This window comes from Euleptes europaea, chromosome 3 (assembly GCF_029931775.1).
Source record: "Euleptes europaea isolate rEulEur1 chromosome 3, rEulEur1.hap1, whole genome shotgun sequence".
Classification (NCBI taxonomy): domain Eukaryota; kingdom Metazoa; phylum Chordata; class Lepidosauria; order Squamata; family Sphaerodactylidae; genus Euleptes; species Euleptes europaea.
In genome coordinates, this window is record NC_079314.1 from 123086191 (window position 1) to 123106304 (window position 20114).

General features: G+C 48.0%; 1 protein-coding gene across 1 annotated transcript; it reads right to left on the reverse strand.

Annotated features, from left to right (window-relative positions):
* Positions 1-3587: 3587 nt before the first annotated feature.
* Positions 3588-14837, reverse strand: LOC130474962 (snaclec VP12 subunit A-like). Its single transcript, XM_056846652.1, has 6 exons — positions 14786-14837; positions 14630-14639; positions 13902-14001; positions 9574-9714; positions 4391-4406; positions 3588-3655 (listed from the first exon to the last, which is right to left on the reverse strand). The coding sequence occupies exons 1-6, from the start codon at positions 14835-14837 to the stop codon at positions 3588-3590; spliced, it is 387 nt and encodes a 128-aa protein (XP_056702630.1).
* Positions 14838-20114: the final 5277 nt, after the last annotated feature.

Sequence of the window (20114 nt, forward strand, 5' to 3'; positions counted from 1 at the left end):
GCCCTTTCCTCGGGCTCTGCCCACAGGGAGAAGTGTTGGGGGGCCTGGCTGGAGGGGGAAGCTCCCCCCAGTTGTTGCTCGGGGTATCCGACACCCTACGTGAGTCGGCTGATGGCGAGGGGGCTGCTGTATCAAACTCAGGGGGCCTCCCTCCCCTCTTGCCAATGAGAGCCTGGCCCAGAGACGGCTGCCACGAGCCACTGTCGGCGTGGTTTTAGTCTCACGTATGCTCGTAAGGAAGAGCACTGAACTTCTCTGTTGGCTGCACACACTGAATCGGGGCTAAGGTAATTTACAGTTTAGGGTAATTGGAAGGGGAAGGCAGGTGAAGTGGGGGAGATGAAGAGTTTCCCTTCTCCACTCGACACACCATGCAAATCGTAGCCTGGGCTTCCTACCGACAACAGACAGGGATTTTTCAGCATGCTGGCATGCTGCGAAAACACACCAGCTCTCCGGAATCGCCGCAAGCGTCCCGTGGGGGTTCTGGAAAGGGGAAGTTAGCCTGGTTGGCATTCGCCTTGTCAGGAGGACTTTTTCTTTTGCAGCTGCTGTTTTGGGTTCTGTAATTTTGGCACCAGGGATCTGGGCTGGCTTTGTGGGAGAACCGGAAGCGTCAGGCCCCCGTCTCTGTCGCGTGCTGGGGAGGAGAGAAGGGAGGAGACGCTGCCTCCGGCTCTGGTAGCTGCGGGACCTGTTTCTCGCACTGCATGGAGATCAGGAGAAGAGGCAGAATTCTACACCCCCATGGGTGGGGGGGGAGGACCTATATGAATGTGGAGGAAGGGGAGTCATAATTTTTGACAGGTGGGAGCCCTGGTAGCTCATCCATGGCCCTCCTCTCCAGGATGAATTGAGGACTGCATGTGTTAGAAATGTGTGTTTGGGGGGAAGAGGTTTCTCCTCTGGTTTTGGTTCTTCCTCTTGGGTCCTCCAACAGTGACTTGGGGCCGTCCCCTCTCCTGCAGGACGTGTGGTCTGTGGGTGTCCTTTTCATTTCCAAAATCCTGCCTGCTGAACCCCTCCCCCAATCCCAATTTGTGCAATAAAGATTATTTTCCGAGCGCCTGGAATGAGTGTCATCGTCTGTGGGTCCAGTTCTGCTGCCGGGCTGGTCTGCATCCAGGCCTCCAGAGGGAATCCCCAATTCTGACCCCACTCTTGTCCCTAGAACAGCCTCTGGCCTCGTGCTGTCAATCCGGGTGCAGGTTTCCCCCGTGGAGACCCACCTCATGGAAGGCACCTCCTCTAGAAACCCTCTGCTGTACATAGAAAGCTTGGCATGAACCCTTCAGTGGCCCACGGCCTTTCCTATGTGTATGAACCGGTCATGTGAGTCTTTACTGTGAGAGATTTTGGGTTGGCCGTTTGATTTCTGGTTGTGGCAGAACACGTTTTTAACTATTGCTGTAAGCCGCCTTGAGCCACAAGGAAAGGCAGGATAGAAACGTTTTAATAAATTAATACATCGGAAGTGGTACAAGCCGGCCTTTAGCAGCCAACTCACCACAACCAGACACGTTCACTGGGATTCTTCTGTGGACCCTCAGTGGCTCTGCTCTGTACGTTCCACCTGGCCCTTGGCGTCACTTGAGGCCCTTCTGTTCATGCTAGTATGGTGTAGTTGTTAAGAGCGGTGGACTCAAATCTGAAGAACCGGATTTGATTCCCTGTTCCTCTGCATGAAGCCTGCTGGGTGACCTTGACTAGTCACACGCTCTCAGCCTCACCTACCTCACAGGAGTCAAAAAGGGCAAGAGTCCAGTAGCACCTTAAAGACTAACAAAAATATTTTCTGGTAGGGTATGAGCTTTCGTGAGCCACAGCTCACTTCTTCAGATACACGGCTACCCACTGAACTACCTCACAGGGTGTCTGTTGTTGCATTTTATATATGTTGTATTACTTCATGAATAGCCATTCTATGTGAGTTCTATATCAAGAGGAAAAGTCTTCACAAGGATGGAATGGATAAGAATTCTAGATAGTTTGGTAGCACTGGAAAAGGTGGGGTAGTCTATGGATCTATTGTGTGTGTGTGTATCTCTCTATCTCCCTCCCTCCCGGATGGAGAGGGTGGTTTTATCGTTCTGTAATTTCGTTTGATTTATTTGCATATCAGTCATATTTATTAGGGAATGAATTTTATTTAGTTTGGAACAGTTGGACAGTTTGTTGTGTCCTTCTCTCTGACATTCCTCTGGAACAACACCCTGATATACACAGGTAAAAGATCCTTTGTTTACCCATCTGGAAACTTAGTAATACGCTAATTCCCTCTGCACTTTTTCAGGGTCCAGTTTGGGTATCAGTCCCCAGGCTCCACCCCCAAATCTCCAGGAATTTCCCACACCACAGTTGGCAACCCTGCCTCTGGGCCCTGCTGTGGGCCTTCCAAGTAGGGTTACCACCCTCCAGGTGGGGCCTGGAAATCTCCCAGAATTACAACGGATCTCCTGACTACAGAGATCACTTGCCCAGGAGAAAACGCAAACTTTGGAGGGTGAATTCAATGACAATTTACCCCGGCTCCGCCCACACACCTCCCAGAATTTCCCAACCCAGAAGTGGCTTCCTTCTCCCAAGGCATTTGGTTGGCCACTGTGGAATGCTAGACTACATGTGCCAAAGGTCTGATCCAGAAGGTCTCTTTTTATGTCCTCTGCTTCTGTTATCCCCAAAGATGCCCATCCTCCTGGATAAGTTTTCATCAGGGCCAAGCAGGCGGGCCTTCTCCACTCCAGTAGAATCCTTCCCAGAGGAGGCCCGCTTGGTCACCCATAAAGCACGTTCTCCTGTCTCCTGTCCTTGAAAGCTTTTGATTCCAGAGGGTTAAGAGCTGGGCATTAAACTCCAGGAGGTCAGGGAGCCAAACTCCCATAGCAGCAAAAAGACGGGGGCAAATTCTCACCCAGAACCTTTTTTCTCCATGAGAATATGACACTTTTTGAACAAAAGAGGGAGGGACAACGGTAAGGCTAATGATTCGACTCAGTAAATAACCCTCCCCTTTGCAAACAGCTGTCATGTTGACTGCCGTAGTTTGGGGGCTGGTGTCAACATCATTGAAGTGGTACTTGGGAAGGGCTCGGAGCATTTCAGGGAAATGCAATATACAGAACTACAAAAGGGCATTATCTGTAAAAAAAGGTGTTATGCATAGCAAGTGAAGCTAAATGCAGCTGGTTTGCAACCGTGATAAGCATCCTCAGCAAAGTGCCTGGATGCCACCCTTTGAGCTAACAGTGCAAAGTGGGGAGAGGAAATGCAGAAGAAAGACCGAGGCAGAGGGGGGCAGCTTCCTCTCCATCTTCAGGGGCTTCCCTGCAAAGTGGCATTCAGTAAGCCTGCCAGACAACTGAGTTGATTCACATGTTTTATATTCCACTCGGGATCTGAAAAGTCAGCATTTGATGTGATCGGACAGAGAATGCAGGAGCTTAGAAGTCAGGCAAGTAGTAGATGTGCCCCCTTGACGTTGTTTTCTGTTGCCCCCGAAAATTGGACCAGAACCAACGGGTTGAAATTAAATCCAAAGAGTTTCCGTCTAGGCATTAGGAAGAATTTTCTAACAGTTAGTGTGGTTACTAAGGAACATACTTGCAGACGGATGGGGACTTGCCGTCGCAAGTCTTATAATTCCACTTCTCGTATCCTGGAAGAGAAAAAAAAAACAGGCTGTGGAATGCTTCTTCCGATGCTTTCGGGGCCCTACCTGGATGGCCCAGGCTAGCCTGATCTCATCAGATCTCGAAAGCTAAACAGGGTCAGTATTTGGATGGGAGACCACTAAAGCAGTCCAGGGTTGCTATGGGGAGGCAGGCAATGGCAATCCACTTCTGAATATCTCTTGCCTTGAAAACCCTGGGGGGTAGCCATAAGTCGGCTGTGACTTGACTGCAAAAGGAAATGCTTTAGGGAGGCTGGCAGGGTCAGAGGGCAACGTATCATGCAGTTATAGAGAGTAAACATGTACATCTTCACTCCGAACCACCCCACATTCTACATAGCTTGCCCTTCAGAAAGACTAGGGGAGCCCTTGGTATGGATTGAACAGTTAGTCGGTTCTCAAATTTATTTATTTGCTTACTTCGTTTATGCCCCACCTTTCTCCCCAATGGGGTACCAAGGTGGTTTACAATCTCCTCCTTTCCTACATTTTATCCTCACAACAACCCTATGAGGTAGGTTAGGCTGAGAGGGTGTGACTGGCCTAAGTTCACCCAGTTAGCTTGGCAGAGCGAGGATTCGAACCTGGGTCTCCAGATCCTAGTCTTACACTCTAACCACTACACTACGCTGGTGCTCTGGCTATTTATTCTGTTGCTTTTAAGGAGAACCTAGTAGTATTTTTTTTATTATGATTTATGGATTGTTTCAATGGTGTTACCCTCCTTGAGGTCTAGCTGCAGTTGGGAAAAAAGGTTGGGCATAAAAAACAGTTTAGAGACAGCATTCAAATTCCTAAAACTTCTCTAAAATGAGAAAACTGGTAAAGAGGAAGTTGAAAGGAACAGTTAGGAGGGTTAAATCTCTGGAAAAGGCTTGAGGGTTACTCAAGTCCACATTACTAGAGGCTCAGCTAGCTTGTACACCGCAGGTCAGGAAAGGTAGTAATAAGTCCAAGAGGTCACTACCATGGCTAACAGGTAAGGTGAAGGAAGCAATTAGAGAAAAAAAGTCTTCCTTCAGAGACTGGAAGGTTTGCCCAAACGAGGCGAGCAGAAGCAAACACAAAGTTGCACAAAGGAAATGCAAGCAGATAATTAGAGATGCAAAAACAGATTTTGAGGGGCATAGTTCGAAACACATCAAAACAAACAATAAGAATTTTTAAAAGTATATTAGGAGTAGGAAACCAGCTAGGGAAGCGGTAGGACCATTGGATGACAATGGGAGCAAAGGAACTCTATAAGGGAGGATAAAGCGATTGCGGAAAAACTAAATGAATTCTTCTCATCTGTCTTCACTGTTGAAGATACAGGGCAGATTCCTTCTCCTGAACAGAGATTTTGGAGAGGGGAAAATGAGGAACTGAGGCAAATAGTGGTAACAAGGCAGGAAGTCTTATAATGTCTAGACAAACTGCAAACTAACAAGTCACAGGGACCACACGGTATTCATCCTAGAGTTCTTCAAGAACTCAAATGGGAAATTGCTGAACTTCTAACAAAGAAATGTAATATGTCTCTTCGATCAGCCTCTGTACCAGAGGACTGGAGAATGGCCAATGTAACACCCATTTATAAAAAAGGTTCCAGGGGGGACCCAGGAAATTACAGGCCAGTTAGCTTAACGTCTGTTCCGGGTAAATTAGTGGAAAGCATTATTAAAGATAGAATTGTCAAGCATATAGAAGGGCAAGGTCTGCTGGGCAAAACCCAACATGGCTTCTGTAAGGGTAGGTCCTGTCTCACTAACCTGTTAGAGTTTTTTGAAAGCGTCAATAAGCATGTGGACAGGAATGAGCCTGTGGATATTGTGTATTTGGATTTCCAACAAGCTTTTGACAAAGTCCCCCACCAAAGACTGCTAAGCAAACTTCATAGTCACGGGATAAGAGGACAAGGCCTCTTATGGATTGAGAGCTGGCTGAAAAATAGGAAGCAGAGAGTAGGAATCAATGGTCAGTTCTCCCAATGGTGGGATGTGAGCTGTGGGGTGCCTCAGGGATCTGTGTTGGGACCGGTGCTTTTCAACCTGTTCATCAATGACCTGGAGTTGGGGTGAAACAGTGAAGTAGCCAAGTTTGCAGATGACACCAAATTATTTAGGGTGGTTAAAACAAAATCGGACTGTGAAGAGCTCCAGAAGGATCTCTGCATACTGGAAGAATGGGCATTAAAATGGCAAATGAGATTCAATGTGAGTAAGTGTAAAGTGATGCATACTGGGACAAAAAATCCCAACTTCACATATACACTGATGGGATCTGTGCTGGCAGCGACAGACCAAGAAAGGGATCTTGGGGTGGTAGTGGATAGCTCAATGAAGATGTCAACCCAGTGTGCGGCTGCTGTAAAAAAGGCAAATTCCATGCTGGCTATAATTAGACGAAGAATAGAGAATAAAACTCATGATATCATACTGCCCTTGTACAAATCTATGGTGAGACCACACTTGGAATACTGTGTACAGTTCTGGTCACCACACCTAAAAAAGGATATTACAGAGCTTGAGAAGGTGAAGAAAAGAGCAACCAAAATGATTAAGGGACTAGAGCAATTGTCCTATGGGGAGCTGTTAGGACGCTTAGGGCTGCTTAGCTTGGAAAGAAGGCAGCTAAGGGGAAACATGATAGAGGTCTATAAAATTATGCGTGGTTTGGAGAGTGGACAGGAAGAAGTTTTTCTCCCTCTCCCATAATACTAGAACACGGGGTCATCTGCTAAAGCTGGAGGGTGAAAGATTCAAAACAGATAAAAGGAAGTATTTTTCCACATAACACATAGTTAAATTGTGAAACTCCCAAGGCCCCACCCAGGACACTATCCTTGCTCAGATCTTGCAAACTGAGGGCCTTGGCTTCCTTTGTGGAGTCAATTCCTCTGCTGTTGGGTTTTCCTGCTGCCTTCAACTTTCCCTGGCATGATATTCTTTTCCAGTGACTCTTGTCTTCTCATAATGTGTCCAAAGTACAACAGCCTCAGTTGAGTCATTTTAGTTTCTAGGGTCAGTTCAGGCAAGATTTGATCTAAAACCCACTGATTTGTTTTTCCTCAGATGAGAAATAAATGCCAGTGGCATTCCAGCAGTTTTGCTAAGCCTGCACAAAATTTTAGAAGGGCTGACAAACCTAGAAATGGAATTTGGATTGCCTGGTATGTGTCACATCATTAATCTTATTGTACTTCTGCAACCACAGCACGCACACACACAACCACACACAGGGTCCATGTTGGGGAGGGGCCATGGCTCGGTGGTAGAGCATCTGCTTGGCATGCAGAAGGTCCCAGGTTCAATCCCCGGCATCTCCAGTTAAAGGGACTAGGGAAGGAGATGATGTGAAAGACCCCTGCCTGAGACCCTGGAGAGCGGCTGCCGGTCTGAGTAGGCAATACTGACTTTGATGGACCAAGGGTCTGATTCAGTAGAAGGCAGCTTCATGTGTTTATGTATTCACACACGAAGCCACTTTCTGCTGAATCAGACCTTTGGTCCCTCAAGGTCAGAACTACCTACTGAAACTGGATCAGCTCTCCAGGATCTCAAGCTGAGGTCTTTCCCATCACCTGCTGCCTGGTCCTTTCAACTGGAGATGCCAGGGATTGAACCTGGGTCCTTCTGCATGCAAAGCAGTGGCTCTTCCAGTAAGTCACAGCCTTTTTCCAAAACAATTCTGTCTTGCCCTTCATTCTGTGAGCATATCTCCATCACTGGGAGACCCATGGCTTTGAGATGTTCTGCCCTGGATACCCAGCATCTCTCACCTCATGAGGAGAGGGCTTACCTGTGTCACACGAAAGCTCTGCGCAGTAGTGGTCTCCTCTTGTAAGATTTGTAGGTTCCTTTTTATGCCAAGCCGTGTAATTGACTACAGACTTATCATACCATCCCCAGCCTTGCCTCTGCATTGACAAGAAAGAAGGTTTTTTTGGGTGTGTGGGGGAGGACCAGGCAGTGAAAGGTATATTTATTTAGGAAATGTACCTGCTGCCTTTCCAGAGACTCGCTCACCTTGGAGCCTTAAAACCAAGAGAATAACCATAAGCCAGAGCATAAAAACGGCATGACATTGAGTGGGATGGGAAATACTTGGTGATTTTGGGGGGCAGAGCTTGAGGAGGGCGGGGTTTGGGGAGGGGAGAGACTTCAATGCCATAGAATCCAATTGCCAAAGCGGCCATTTTCTCCAGGGGAACTGATCTCTGTCGGCTGGAGATCAGTTGTAGTAACTGGAGATCTCCAGCCAACACCTGGAAGTTGGTGACCCTAGTTGGAGGCCTGGGTAAAAAGTATGGCTGCCAAGACCCCTGTAGACTGGGGACCCTGCCCCCAGATCCATTGTGTCTCCACGCAGCAGCAGGAGAAAAACTAAGAAACTTAAGAAGAAAAAGAGATGCCTTGTGTACCTGCTGGAATTTCATTCAGGAAGTGACAACGGGTGCCTCTAGAAATCACCAGAATTCCTGTGAATTCTGCCCCTTGTCACTTCCTATATGGGGAAAGGCCATAGCTCAGTGGTAGAGCCTCTGCTTGGCATGCAGAAGGTCCCAGGTTCAATCCCCAGTGGCATCTCCAGTTAAAGGGACTGGGCAAGTAGGTGATGTGAAAGACCTTTTTCTGCCTGAGACCCTGGAGAGCCGCTGCCGGTCTGAGTAGACAAGACTGACTTTAATGGACCCAGGGTCTGAGTCAGTAGAAGGCAGGTTCATGTGTTCAGGGACTTCCTGCCAGTTGCCTTAAAAGTAGAGAACCCTTAAAAGTAGAGAAAAGCAGGGTATAAAACCCAACTCTTCCTCTCTTCCTCCTCCTCTTTCTTCTTCTCCCCCTCCCAGTTGCACTGGCAACCCTATAAGAATGCACTGGCATGGTGCGTAAAGACCAGCCAGCTCGGCTCCTTGTATGCCTCCAGGGGGATTGCATTCCAAAGGTGAGGAGCCACCCCTGAAAATGCCCTGTCTCTGATTGCCGCCTGGCCCCGGTTGTTTGGACAAATGGCAGGTTCTGGACTGTTTTCAAAGGCAACTCTATGGTATTTGGTTTATTACCAGGTTTATCGAAAAATTTGGGTCCATTATACTATATGGTGATTTTTTTCGAAGCTCCTGGGGAGACTTTTGGAGGTAGAGTCCCCAAATTTGTAGCATGAGTGCAAGGGACTATCCCTAGACAGAGAATGAAGTTTGGTGAACTTTGGGACAGGGTCCAATTGTATGGGCCCGCAAAGGGGTCGCCCCCATCCTCCAGGCATTTGTGAGCCGAGCTGTCGATTGGTTTTCAGTTTCAGAAGTTCAGTGTTGCCGAGGACTGTATGGTTTTAATGGTTTTAACGGATGATATTTTAGGGTCTTTTAAAATTTTTCAGTACATAGTAATTTAATTTTGTACCAAAAGAATGCGACTGGACAAAAGTTCTTTTCCAATTTGAATTACAGTTAACTTCACTCCGCGCCCCCGTCCAGCCTTCAGACACTCGTTTGCAAAGTCAATGCAAAAATAAATGTCACCAATGTGGAACACGTTTGCAATCGTACTCAAGTACTAAACTGATATTTCAAAACAGGCATATGTAAGCAGTACCTAAGGAACGACTAGTTTTAATAGGAAACAGGACACCATTGGAGGCGCGGCCAGCCAGGGGCCGAAGGGACGGCACGGCCAGCACTGCCACCGGCACGCAGGACGATATTTTATGGTCATCTTGTCGTTTTGTATTGATGTTACTTGTCCTGAGCCCGGGTCTGACTGGGGATTGAAGGCGGGATACACGTCCAAACAAACGAACAAACAAATAAAATTACCAACCATCTGGGAATCACATTAATGAGGAATATTGTTTTGAATTAAGTTGAAGGTGTAATATTTTTGAAATTTAATGAGTAAACACAAAGAAGCAGAGCAGATACTCACCCTTACGAAGTTTTTCAGTCCAATCCAGACAGGGACGCACTCTTGCTGAGAGGCCTGAATGTATTTGGCCAACTCGGCTCCCTCATCTTGGCTATGAATAGAAGCAAGGTGGCTCCTGACGACTTTGCGATGGCACTCGAGCTGAGGAAGGGAGACATAAAAGTCCATTTTACCCAAGAGGGCAGCATCAGGTGGGGAGGGACATTTCGTGGCCATCATGGGCTGCAAGGTCAAATTATTCTTATTGTTGCTGCTGCTGTTTTGCAAAAGAATGACAGAACTCTGGCTAAAGAAACCGCCGCACTGAAAAATCAATGGGAGAATATTTTTTAATCTTCCTGGACATACTATTGCAGATCTGAAAATCATTGTTTTACACACACATACAAATCAGACTTTAAAGGCAATATACAATGTGAAAGTGCTGAATTAGAATTCATCAAGGAACTAAACACTGCCTCTCTTTCCGGCTCAAACAGAGACTTGGGTTTCCTTACACACTATCATTTCTAATACTTGAGCAGAACCTACTTTACTACAGTTTTTGCTTCTCTGCATCCCATGAGAAAGAGGCCGGATCTTCTGATCTCTCTCATCATCCATTATGTGTTAATAGCCTAAATTGGTTTCACACCTGAAAGGTTGGATGCATACCAAGTCTAGGTCTGTCACTGGCTGTTCCCTTCTTCCCTCCCCTTTTGTAATTTTCTCCATGTAATGGTAGAATCACAGAGCCCCGTGGTGCAGAGTGGTAATGCTGCAGTACTGCAGTCCAAGCTCTGCTCATGACCTGAGCTCAATCTCGACAGAAGTTGGTTCCTGGTAGCCAACTCAAGGTCGACTCAGCCTTTCGTCCTTCCGAGGTCGGTCAAATGAGTACCCAGCTTGCTGGGGGTAAAGGGAGGATGACTGGGGAAGGCAGTGGCAAACCATCCCATAAACGAAGTCTGCCTAATAAACATCGGGATGTGATGTCACCTCATGGGTCAAGAATGACCCAGCTTGCATGGGGGGCCTTTACCTTTTACCTTAAGGGTAGGATATAATTTCTTCTTCACAACATATGAAGAGGTGAATTCTTACTTATGAAAACATGCTGGTATATATGTGGTTATTCTTGAAGGTGGCACTGGATTTATGCTTCTACTGGATGTGCCTACTCTGCCTTTCATTAGTCACCCTTGGTTCCTGTCAGATTCTGTCAGCTTTGTTATGGAAGGACCGGGATACAATCTGGTGAAGAAAAGTCCTCACTCTCTTGGGGGTCAAGATTAGGGTTGCCAAGTGCTAGGTGGTGGTGGGCAAACCCCCGCCAATCCAACTGGCTGCGTGGTGTGGCTGCCCGTGGGCAATCTTTGCCTCACCTCCGCTCCAAAAACCTCCCTCTGGAGGAGAGGGGGACCTGGCAACCCCTAGTCAAGACCCTGAGCCCCGATCTGGATGGTTCAGGCAAGCCCAAACTGGTCAGATGATGGGAGCTAACCAGAGTTGGCCCTGGTTATTACTTGGATGGGAGTTGGGAGACCCCTAAGGAAGTCCAGGATCGCTGCACAGAGGCAGGCAATGGCAATCCACCATCTTTTGCCTTGGAAACCCCATGGGGTTGCCAAAATTCAGCTGTGACTTGATGGGGGGGAAAAAAGCCTGACCCTGAGGAATTGTACAGCATGACATTGCTGAAGGGTTGGATCTCCTGCTATGACAACTGATCTCCAGCCGATAGAGATCAGTTTACCTGGAGAAAATGGCCGCTTTGACAATTGGACTCTATGGCATTGAAGTCCCTCCCCTCCCCAAACCCCGCCCTCTTCAGGCTCCGCCCCCAAAACCTCCTGCTGGTGGCAAAGAGGGATCTGGCAACCCTACATTGCTGCCAGAAACCACAATTTCTGGAAAACTAAGTGGTGCAGGGAGTGAATATTTCTCACGCCGAACACTGAGATGACCAGACAGCTGACTGATTCTGTTTGTTAGTGGAATTTTGCCAAAAAAAGATCCCTTGTTACAACTAACAAACACACCCAACATTTATACCAGGGTTCCCCAACGTGGGCACCGTGGCGGCAGCAGGCAGTTCCCCAGGTGCCCACCAAGGCCTTCAGGAAAATAGGTGGGGCCACAGAGAAGGAGAAGCAGTAACTTTCTGCCTTCATACAGAGGGTTGCCAGATCCCTCTTCACCACCGGCAGGAGATTTTTGGGGCTGAGCCTGAGGAAGGCGGGGTTTGGGGAGGGGAGGGTCTTCAATGCCATAGAGTCCAATGGCCAAAGCGGCCATTTTCTCCAGGTGAACTGATCTCTATCGGCTGGAGATCAGCTGTAATAGTGAGAGATCTCCAGCTAGTACCTGGAGGTTGGCAACCCTATTCATACAAATAATTTGGCTTTTCACTTGCACCCTCCCTGCCCCCGCGAGATCAGGTCTTTCATCCCCTTGATTCATACATTACTGTCTGGAACTGCTGTACACTCAGATAAATACCGGAGTCTGATTTCCGCCTTTCCATATTCAGATCACCCCATCCCAAAAAATTGTATAATTGAACTGGAAAAGCTACAGAAATAGATCAAAGGGTTGGGGCTAGGGTTGTTGAATAAAAAACCCTGGGGAAATTTGGGTTTAATTGGCCTTCCCCTGCCCCCCAGAAAACCCAAATGCCGAATTCCCCTATGCCAGTAAAGGTGGGAATTCGGCTTTAAATTCAGGATTCCTGAAAAAACCGGCCATTTAAACCCATTAAAGCCATTTTGCGGCTTTCTGTGGCTTCTGGGGGGCATTTTTGCAGATAGAGGTCCCCAATTTTCAGCGTAGCTTGAAGGGACCCTCCTTGCAAGAACCCCCAAGTTTGGTGAAGATTGGGTCAGGGAGTTCAAAGTTATGGGATCTGGAAGGGTTTGCCCCCCTTCCTCTATTAAAACCAATACAAATGGGTTTGAATGCATTCCTATGGAGAAAGGGGGTGACCCCTTCCAGACCCCATAACTTCAGACCCCCCTGCCCTAGCCTTCACCAGACTTGGGGGTTATTGCAAGGAGAGTCTCCTCAAGCTACCCTGAAGATTTGGGACCTCTACCTGCAAAAATGCCCCCCAGGAGCTTTGCAAAAAAAGCTGGGGGACATTTTTGCAGGTAGAGGTCCCAAATTTTCAGAGTAGCTAGAAGGGACTCACCTTGCAAGAACCCCCGAGATTGGTAAAGATTGGCTCAGGGGGTCCAGAGTTATGGGGTCTGGAAGGGGTCGCCCCTATCCTCCACCATTGAAATGCATTGGCAAAGTGGCTGTGTTCAGAATCTTTAGTGTGATCTTTGCAATGTATCTTTGAAAATTTCACCCCTTGCCTCCATAGAAATACCCAATATTTACCAAACCTGGGGGTTCTTGCAAGGAGAGTCCCTTCTAGCTACCCTGAAAATTTGGGACCTCTACCTGCAAAAATGCCCCTGCAGGAGCTGCGGAAAGGGGTTCCTATTAAAGCCAAATTTTCAAGAATGCCAAATTCAGTTTTGCCAATCTCCCGGATTTTGCTGATTCGGTAAACCCGAACCAGAAATTTACTGTACTGACATTTATTCGGTATTTTTTCAGTTTTTACCAAATCAACAGCCCTAGTTGGAGCACCTTCCCTAAGAGAGAGGCTGGGGAGGTCATGGAGGGGCCACGGCTCAGTGTTAGAGCATCTCGTTGGTGTGCAGAAGGTCCCAGGTTCAACCCCAGCATCTCCAGTTAAATGGATTGGGCAGGAGGTGATGTGAAAGACCTCAGCCTGAGACCCTGGAGAGCTGCTGGTCTGCTTCAGTATAGGGCAGCTTCATGAGTTCATATATTCAAGAGGAAAGGCTGCACGATTTGGGGAATTTCATTTTTTTTTAATGACACAGGGAAGCATGGTGTGGAGAAAGTAGACATATAGGACTGTTTCTCTTTCTCCCATAATAACAGAATAATAATAACTCCAAAATAGAACCCAATGGGACTGACTGCAGAAAATTCAGGACACACCAAAGTCACACATAATGCACAATGAATGTATGGAATTCACTTACGCAAGAGTCAACCGTGGCCACTGCCGTGGATGAATTTAAAAGGGTATTCAGAAAACAACCATATGATACGTCTACCAAGCGCTTAGCCCTGGTCACTATGTAGAACCTCCATGCTTAGAGGCAGTGTATCTCTGAATGCTGGTAGTCAGATAGAGCAGGAAGGAATGCCTCCATGGGCTGTTCATCAAACCCCCAGAGGAATCCAGCTAACATCTGTCTCAATCCAGATGCTGACTTCTGTTCCTCAGCAGGATGTGTAGAGAGTGGTCAAGAAGTGCCCCTTACCTCTGCCTGATACCAGGACAACGTGTAGTTGAAAAGTCTGTAGCAGCTGCCTTGGTAGAACATCCATCCTTCAGCGCAGACCAACACTCCCTCACCTGCTCTAGGAAAAAGATGGACGGACAGGGGGGAAAGAAGAAGGGGGAAATGTGTGAAATGACTGTGAATCTGGAGGAAAAGGGTCGGACGTGAGGAGAGGCGAGAGGAGAAAGGAACTTTAGTGGGCAAAGAATCCCCTTTTTCAGAGTAGTCAATCAGTTTCTCTTCCTACCAAAACTTTTCGTGGCACCCACTCTGTGTTTTTAGAAGGTGGGTGCAGCCAGGTAGGGATCTTGCCCAGGAGGGCTTCTGATTGGCCGCTGAAGAACCAACCGGCTGTGCTGATTCAAATTGTGGTTTTTTTGGAAGGGGGGCATCAGCCACCTGAGGACTTGTTTTATTCTCTCTCACTCTTCTTTCCCAGTGTATTTTTAAAATTACCCCTCTTCTCCCCAGCACTGCATTTGTTTGGCTCCACCTCCTGGGGCAGCCATTTTGTGGCTGTGCCCACCACCTTATTTCAGCACTTCAAAGGTGCCCAAATGCTCAAAAGGTTTGGGGACTTCTGGTTTAGAGGTCTCCTTTTGAAGATGATCCTTTTTACATGTCTGCATACATGGGAAAGGAACCCTGTATCAGATGCATTTTCTGGAACCCTCCTGTGAGGGTGAGATGGGCAGAAACCTGCTTACGGGACAGTCCCTGAGAAGGAAGGATTCTCACAGAGACACATTTTCAGGTCTCTGGGAATCATTACAAAATATTACGTGCAAACAGGTCAAGACTACGTGAAGTTGGCCTGGTTAAGGCTGGGGGATTCTGCAGAGACTCAACTCTTGGGAGCGGACCAGCGATCAGGAAGCCAAGGAAGGCCAGAGCGAAACAGCTGAGATGACCCATCTTCTTTCTCTCTTCCAGTCCTGTGGAGAGCAAGAGCAGATGATGAAAAGGGAGGAGGAGGAGGAGGTGAAGACCCATTGACATGGCCTCTTCCATCAATCACAGCGCCAGATCCAAGATGGAAAAACCTGGCTGGTGCCTTTAATCATGGCATGGAAGACAGCATGACAAGCAGGTCTCCTATGATGGTCTTATAACAGGTGGAGAATCTGCACCTGCCACACTTCTCCATGCAACCCAGTTATTACACATGAGCACTTGAAACTGCTTTATCAGACCATCAGCCTGTCAAGGTCAGTCCTGACACTACTGCCTACGCAGATTGGCAAGGGGCTCTCCAGGGTCTCAGGCCTTTCACAGTACCAACTGCCTGGTCCTTCCAACTGGAGATGCCTGGGATTGAACCTGGGACCTTTGGCCTGCAAAGCAGATGCTTTGCCGCTGAGCCATGGCTCCAGACAACTCTGTCTTTTCTCCTTCTCTCATAATACTAGAACATGGGATCATCTGCTGAAGCTGAAGGGTTAGACCAGGGGTGGGGAACGTCAGGCCCGGGGGCAGTATAAGGCCCACAAAATCATTTGGTCTGGCCCTTCATGGGTCCTGGCAGATCTCTAGCTCATAAGGATCTAAGACTGGCGATCCGCCCCCTCCTGTGGACAGGAATAGCCTCTATTCAAGGCAGGTGTGAGTTTGTTTTGCTGAGAAAAGGAACCTTTCCCCCCCCTTGCAGAAGAGTCATTGGCTATGGAGCTGCTAGGACCGTCCAAGAAACTGTGTTAACCCTTTCCCACCCGGGCCGTGGAGAAATGTATTCCCTCTGTACTACAAGAGAGCTGGGGGCAGAAGTGGCAACAATGGAGGGGTTAAAGGGGGCAGGGCCAGAATGTGCAGGGTGTGTATGGGTTCTTAGCCAGTGTGTCCTCATTTCACCCCTGCAGGTGGAGGTAGCAGGAGCCGGCTGTAGAATCTGGCCCCGACCATGCGGGGCAGGAGCAACTCCGGCTTATGGCTGGACGGCTACGCCCGGCTGGTGCAACAGACCATCCTGTGCCACCAGGTGGGCGAGTGTGCCACTGGTTGGATGCCTGCCTGCTTTCCCGCATGGGAGGGGGTCATCTGGGGCAGCTGCCTGCTTGGGGCTTGGTCGGCTAATTTTTAAGTTGATAATTTCATATGGCCCGCGAATGATGTTATAAATATCCAAATGGCCCTTGGCGAAAAAAAGGTTCCCCACCCCTGGGTTAGAGATTCAAAACAGATAAAAGGAAGTACTTCTTCACATGTGTGTGTGTTAAGTGCCGTCAAGTCGCTTCCGACTCATGGCAACCCTATGAATGAAAGTCCTCCAAAATGTCCTATCTTTGACAGCCTTCTCAGATCTTGCAAACTGAGGGCTGTGGCTTCCTTTATTGAGTCAGTCCATCTCTTGTTGGGTCTTCCTCTTTTCTTGCTGCCCTCAACTTTTGCTAGCTTGACTGTCTTTTCCAGTGACTCTTGTCGTCTCATGACGTGACTTCTTCACATACTGCACAGTTAAATTGTGGAACTCCCTGTCCCAGGAGGTGGTGATGGCTGCCAACTTAGAAGGCTTTAAGAAGGGAGTGGATATGTTCATGGAGGAGAGGGGTATTCATGGCTACTAGTTAAAATGGCTACTAGTCATGATGCATACCTATTCTCTCCTGGATCAGAGGAGCATGACCAATATATTAGGTGTTGTGGAACTCTGCGTTGTGTAAAAAAATACTTCCTTTTATCAGTTTTGAATCTCTCACCCTCCAGCTTCAACAGATGACCTCGTATTCTAGTGTTATGAGAGAGGGAGAACAGCTTCTCTCTGTCCACTCTCTCCATACCACACATAATTTTATAGACCTCTATCATGTCTCTCCTCAGCCGCCTTCTTTCCAAGCTAAGCAGCCCTAAGCGTCTTAACCGCTCCCCATAGGACAGTTGCTCTAGTCCCCTGATCATTTTGGTTGCTCTTTTCTGCACCTTCTCAAGCTCTGTAATATCCTTTTTTAGGTGCGGTGACCAGAACTGTACACAGTACTCCAATTGTGGTCTCACCATACATTTGCACAAGGGCAGTATGATATCAGCAGTTTTATTATCTATTCCTCGTCTAATTATGGCCAGCATGGAATTTGCCTTTTTCACAGCAGCTGCACACTGAGTTGACATCTTCATTGAGCGATCCACTACCACCCCAAGATCCTTTCTTGGTCTGTCGCTGCCAGCACAGATCCCATCAGTATATATGTGAAGTTGGGGTTCTTTGCCCCAATAAGCATCACTTTGCACTTGCTCACATTGAATCTCATTTGCCATTTTAATGCCCATTCTTCCAGTTTGTAGAGACCCTTTTAGAGCTCTTCTTCTTCAGGGAAGGAAAGAATGAGGTAGAACCTTCCTCAACCCCACCCAAGCGTTGGTAATGGGTGGCCGGGGGGATCCTCCTTAGCTCCTTCACGGGTGACTCTGCCTCATTTGGATGGCAACACAAATCAAAACCAACGAATAAGAAGCTGCAGAGAAACAATACATGTCAGTGAATGATTTTGTTTCTCTGCAACTTCTTATTAGGAACCTCACATGAACTTGAACACATGAAGCTGCCTTTTACAGTCAGTCATTTATTAATACGGCACATAGCCTATTCAACAGTTGCCTAAAATCCCATCAGTATTAAAACCAGAAATTCCAAATATAAAAGTATAAAATATATAAATACAAGTATAAAAAGTATAAAATACATAAAATCCTAAGAGGACGCTACTATGTACATAGATAGGTCATCCCAGCGATTTGTGCATAATTTTGGACGTGGCTCAGTGGTAGAACATAAGAAAAGCCCTGCTGGATCAGACCCAGGCCCATCCAGTCCAGCAGTCTGTTCACACAGTGGCCAACCGGTTGCCTCTAAGAAGCCCGCAAACAAGACGACTGCAGCAGCACCATCCTGCCTGTGTTCGACAGCACCTAAGATAACAGCCATGCTCCTCTGATCCTGGAGAGAATAGGTGTGCATCATGACCATTTTAACTAGTAGCCATGAATAGCCCTCTCCTCCATGAGCATCTGCTTGGCATGCAGAAGGTCCCAGGTTCAAATTCAGTTCACCAGATTAGCCTCCGCCACTCATGCGGAGGAGTGGGGAATCAAACCTGGTTCTCCAGATCAGACTCCCCTGCTCCCAACCACCACTCCTAACCACTACACCACGCTGGCCCTCAAAGAGCCCACCTGTGAAGGTCACTCACAGTCTGGCTCGTTGTAACTGAGGGTCTCTTCTGATCCTCCTGGGCACTGCTCTCGCCCTCCTGGAGCACTTATGTGCTAACTGGGAGGGAGTGATATGGATCAAGACCAAGCATTATCACTCGACCTGAAAGCACAGCGTGTGAAGACTACCACAGGTGAGCAGTGACCCAGCTACCAAGAAGCATAACGCATGAGAGGTCCGTGTTGGATAGTTTCCTGTTTCCTTGTCTGCGAGATGTTAATCAATGCGTGTTCTCTCTACATTTTGATTTCTGAAAAATTGTTCTGAAGCATCTGCAAGGCATGCCACTGGTTTTTGCGTAACTGTGATTTGTTTAATGCCTGTTACGGGCCGTTCTGGCTTTTACCCTGTCCCCGTTCAGAACAGTGAACACCCCCCCCCCCGAAAGCACATCATGTGAAGACTACCACAGGTGAGCAGTGACTCAGCTACCAGGAAGCAGAACGCATGAGGGGTCCGTGTTGTATAGTTTCCTGTTACCTCGTCTGTGAGATGTTGTAGGGACAACTAGCTTGGTGGATGGAAAGTGCTGTCATGTTGAATCAGGGAGTTTCTGAGTTCATCCCACTGAAAACGCAGCCTTGTTGCAGTTTACTTGGAGGGGGTCGTGGCTCAGTGGTAGAGCATCTGCTTGGCATGCAGAAGGTCCCAGGTTCAATCCCCAGTGGCATCTCCAGTTAAAAGGACTAGGCAAGTAGGTGAGGTGAAAGACCTTTCTCTGCCTGAGACCCTGGAGAGCTGCTGCCAGTCGGGTAGATAAGACTGTGGCTCAGTAGTAGAGCATTGGCTTGGCATGCAGAAAGTCCCACGTTCAATCCCTGGCATCTCCAGTTAAAGGGACTAGGTAAGTAGGTGATGTGAAAGACCTTTCTCTGCCTGAGACTCTGGAGAGCCGCTGCCAGTCTGAGTAGACAATACTGACTCTGATGGACCAAGGGTCTGATTCAGTAGAAGGCAGCTTCATGTGTTCATGTGTTCATGACTGGCTATGGGGAGCAATGCTTAAAGTAGTTTCATAGAATCATAGAGTTGGAAGGGACTGCCTGGGTCATCAAGTCCAACCCCCTGCACAATGCAGGAAATTCACAACTACCTCCCCCCTCCACACCACTTGTGACCAGAAGATGGTCAATATGCCCTCCCTCTCATCATCTGCCTAAGGTCACAGAAATAGCATTGCTGACAGATGGCCATCTAACCTCTTCTTAAAAACCTCCAGGGAAGGAGAGCTCACCACCTCCCGAGGAAGCCTGTTCCACTGAGGAACCGCTCTGTTAGAAAATTCTTCCTAATGTCTAGATGGAAACTCTTTTGATTTAGTGGGGGACCTGCAAAAACCCTCGGGGAGTGGGAACTCCCATTCGCCCCTTCCACAGGACCCCTGGCTCTGGGCTGTGTAGCTTCTAGCCAGTTGACCCCCATTAGGTGGAGACCGTGTCTTAAGCCTCAAGCTACCACTGGACAGTTGCAGGGGGGCCTTGGCGCCGAAAGCATGCCCAGAGGCACTTTCAGCCCTGACCCACCACAGAAGACCCTGTTGCCTGCCACTCCCCTCCAATCCTGTATTGTTCTCCCCTCCTGTAATCTGCCCAACCGTCCTCTCCACAGCCCTCTCTTAGGTCATCCCTACTTTTTCATGAGGATCTTCAGGTGCTAGGCAACCCAACATTTCAGACAGGTTTCGTGTGATTTTTGAGCAAGGGGAAACATTGATGGATGGATTGTAACCCCCATTTTGCAGAACAATAATTTGTTTAATGCCCGTCCCAGGCCATTCTGGAGGCATTTTGGCCTGGAAAGGGTAATAAATGCATGTGCTCTCTCTTTCTCTCTCTGCGTTTTGATTTTTAACATATTGTTCTGGAGTATCTGCAGTGTGGTTAGGGTTGCCAGGTCCCTCTTCTCAACTGGTGGGAGATTTTGGGGGCGGAGCCTGAAGATGGCAGGGTTTGGGGAGGGGCGGGGCTTCAATTCCATAGAGTTCAATT

Coding starts and splice junctions, on each gene's coding strand:
- LOC130474962 (XM_056846652.1), bottom strand. CDS start 14,837: ATGGGTCATCTCAGCTGTTTCGCTCTGGCCTTCCTTGGCTTCCTGATC. Junction 9,715..13,901: donor TGTCCTGGTATCAGGCAGAG/GTAAGGGGCACT, acceptor TCCCTTCCTCAG/CTCGAGTGCCATCGCAAAGT.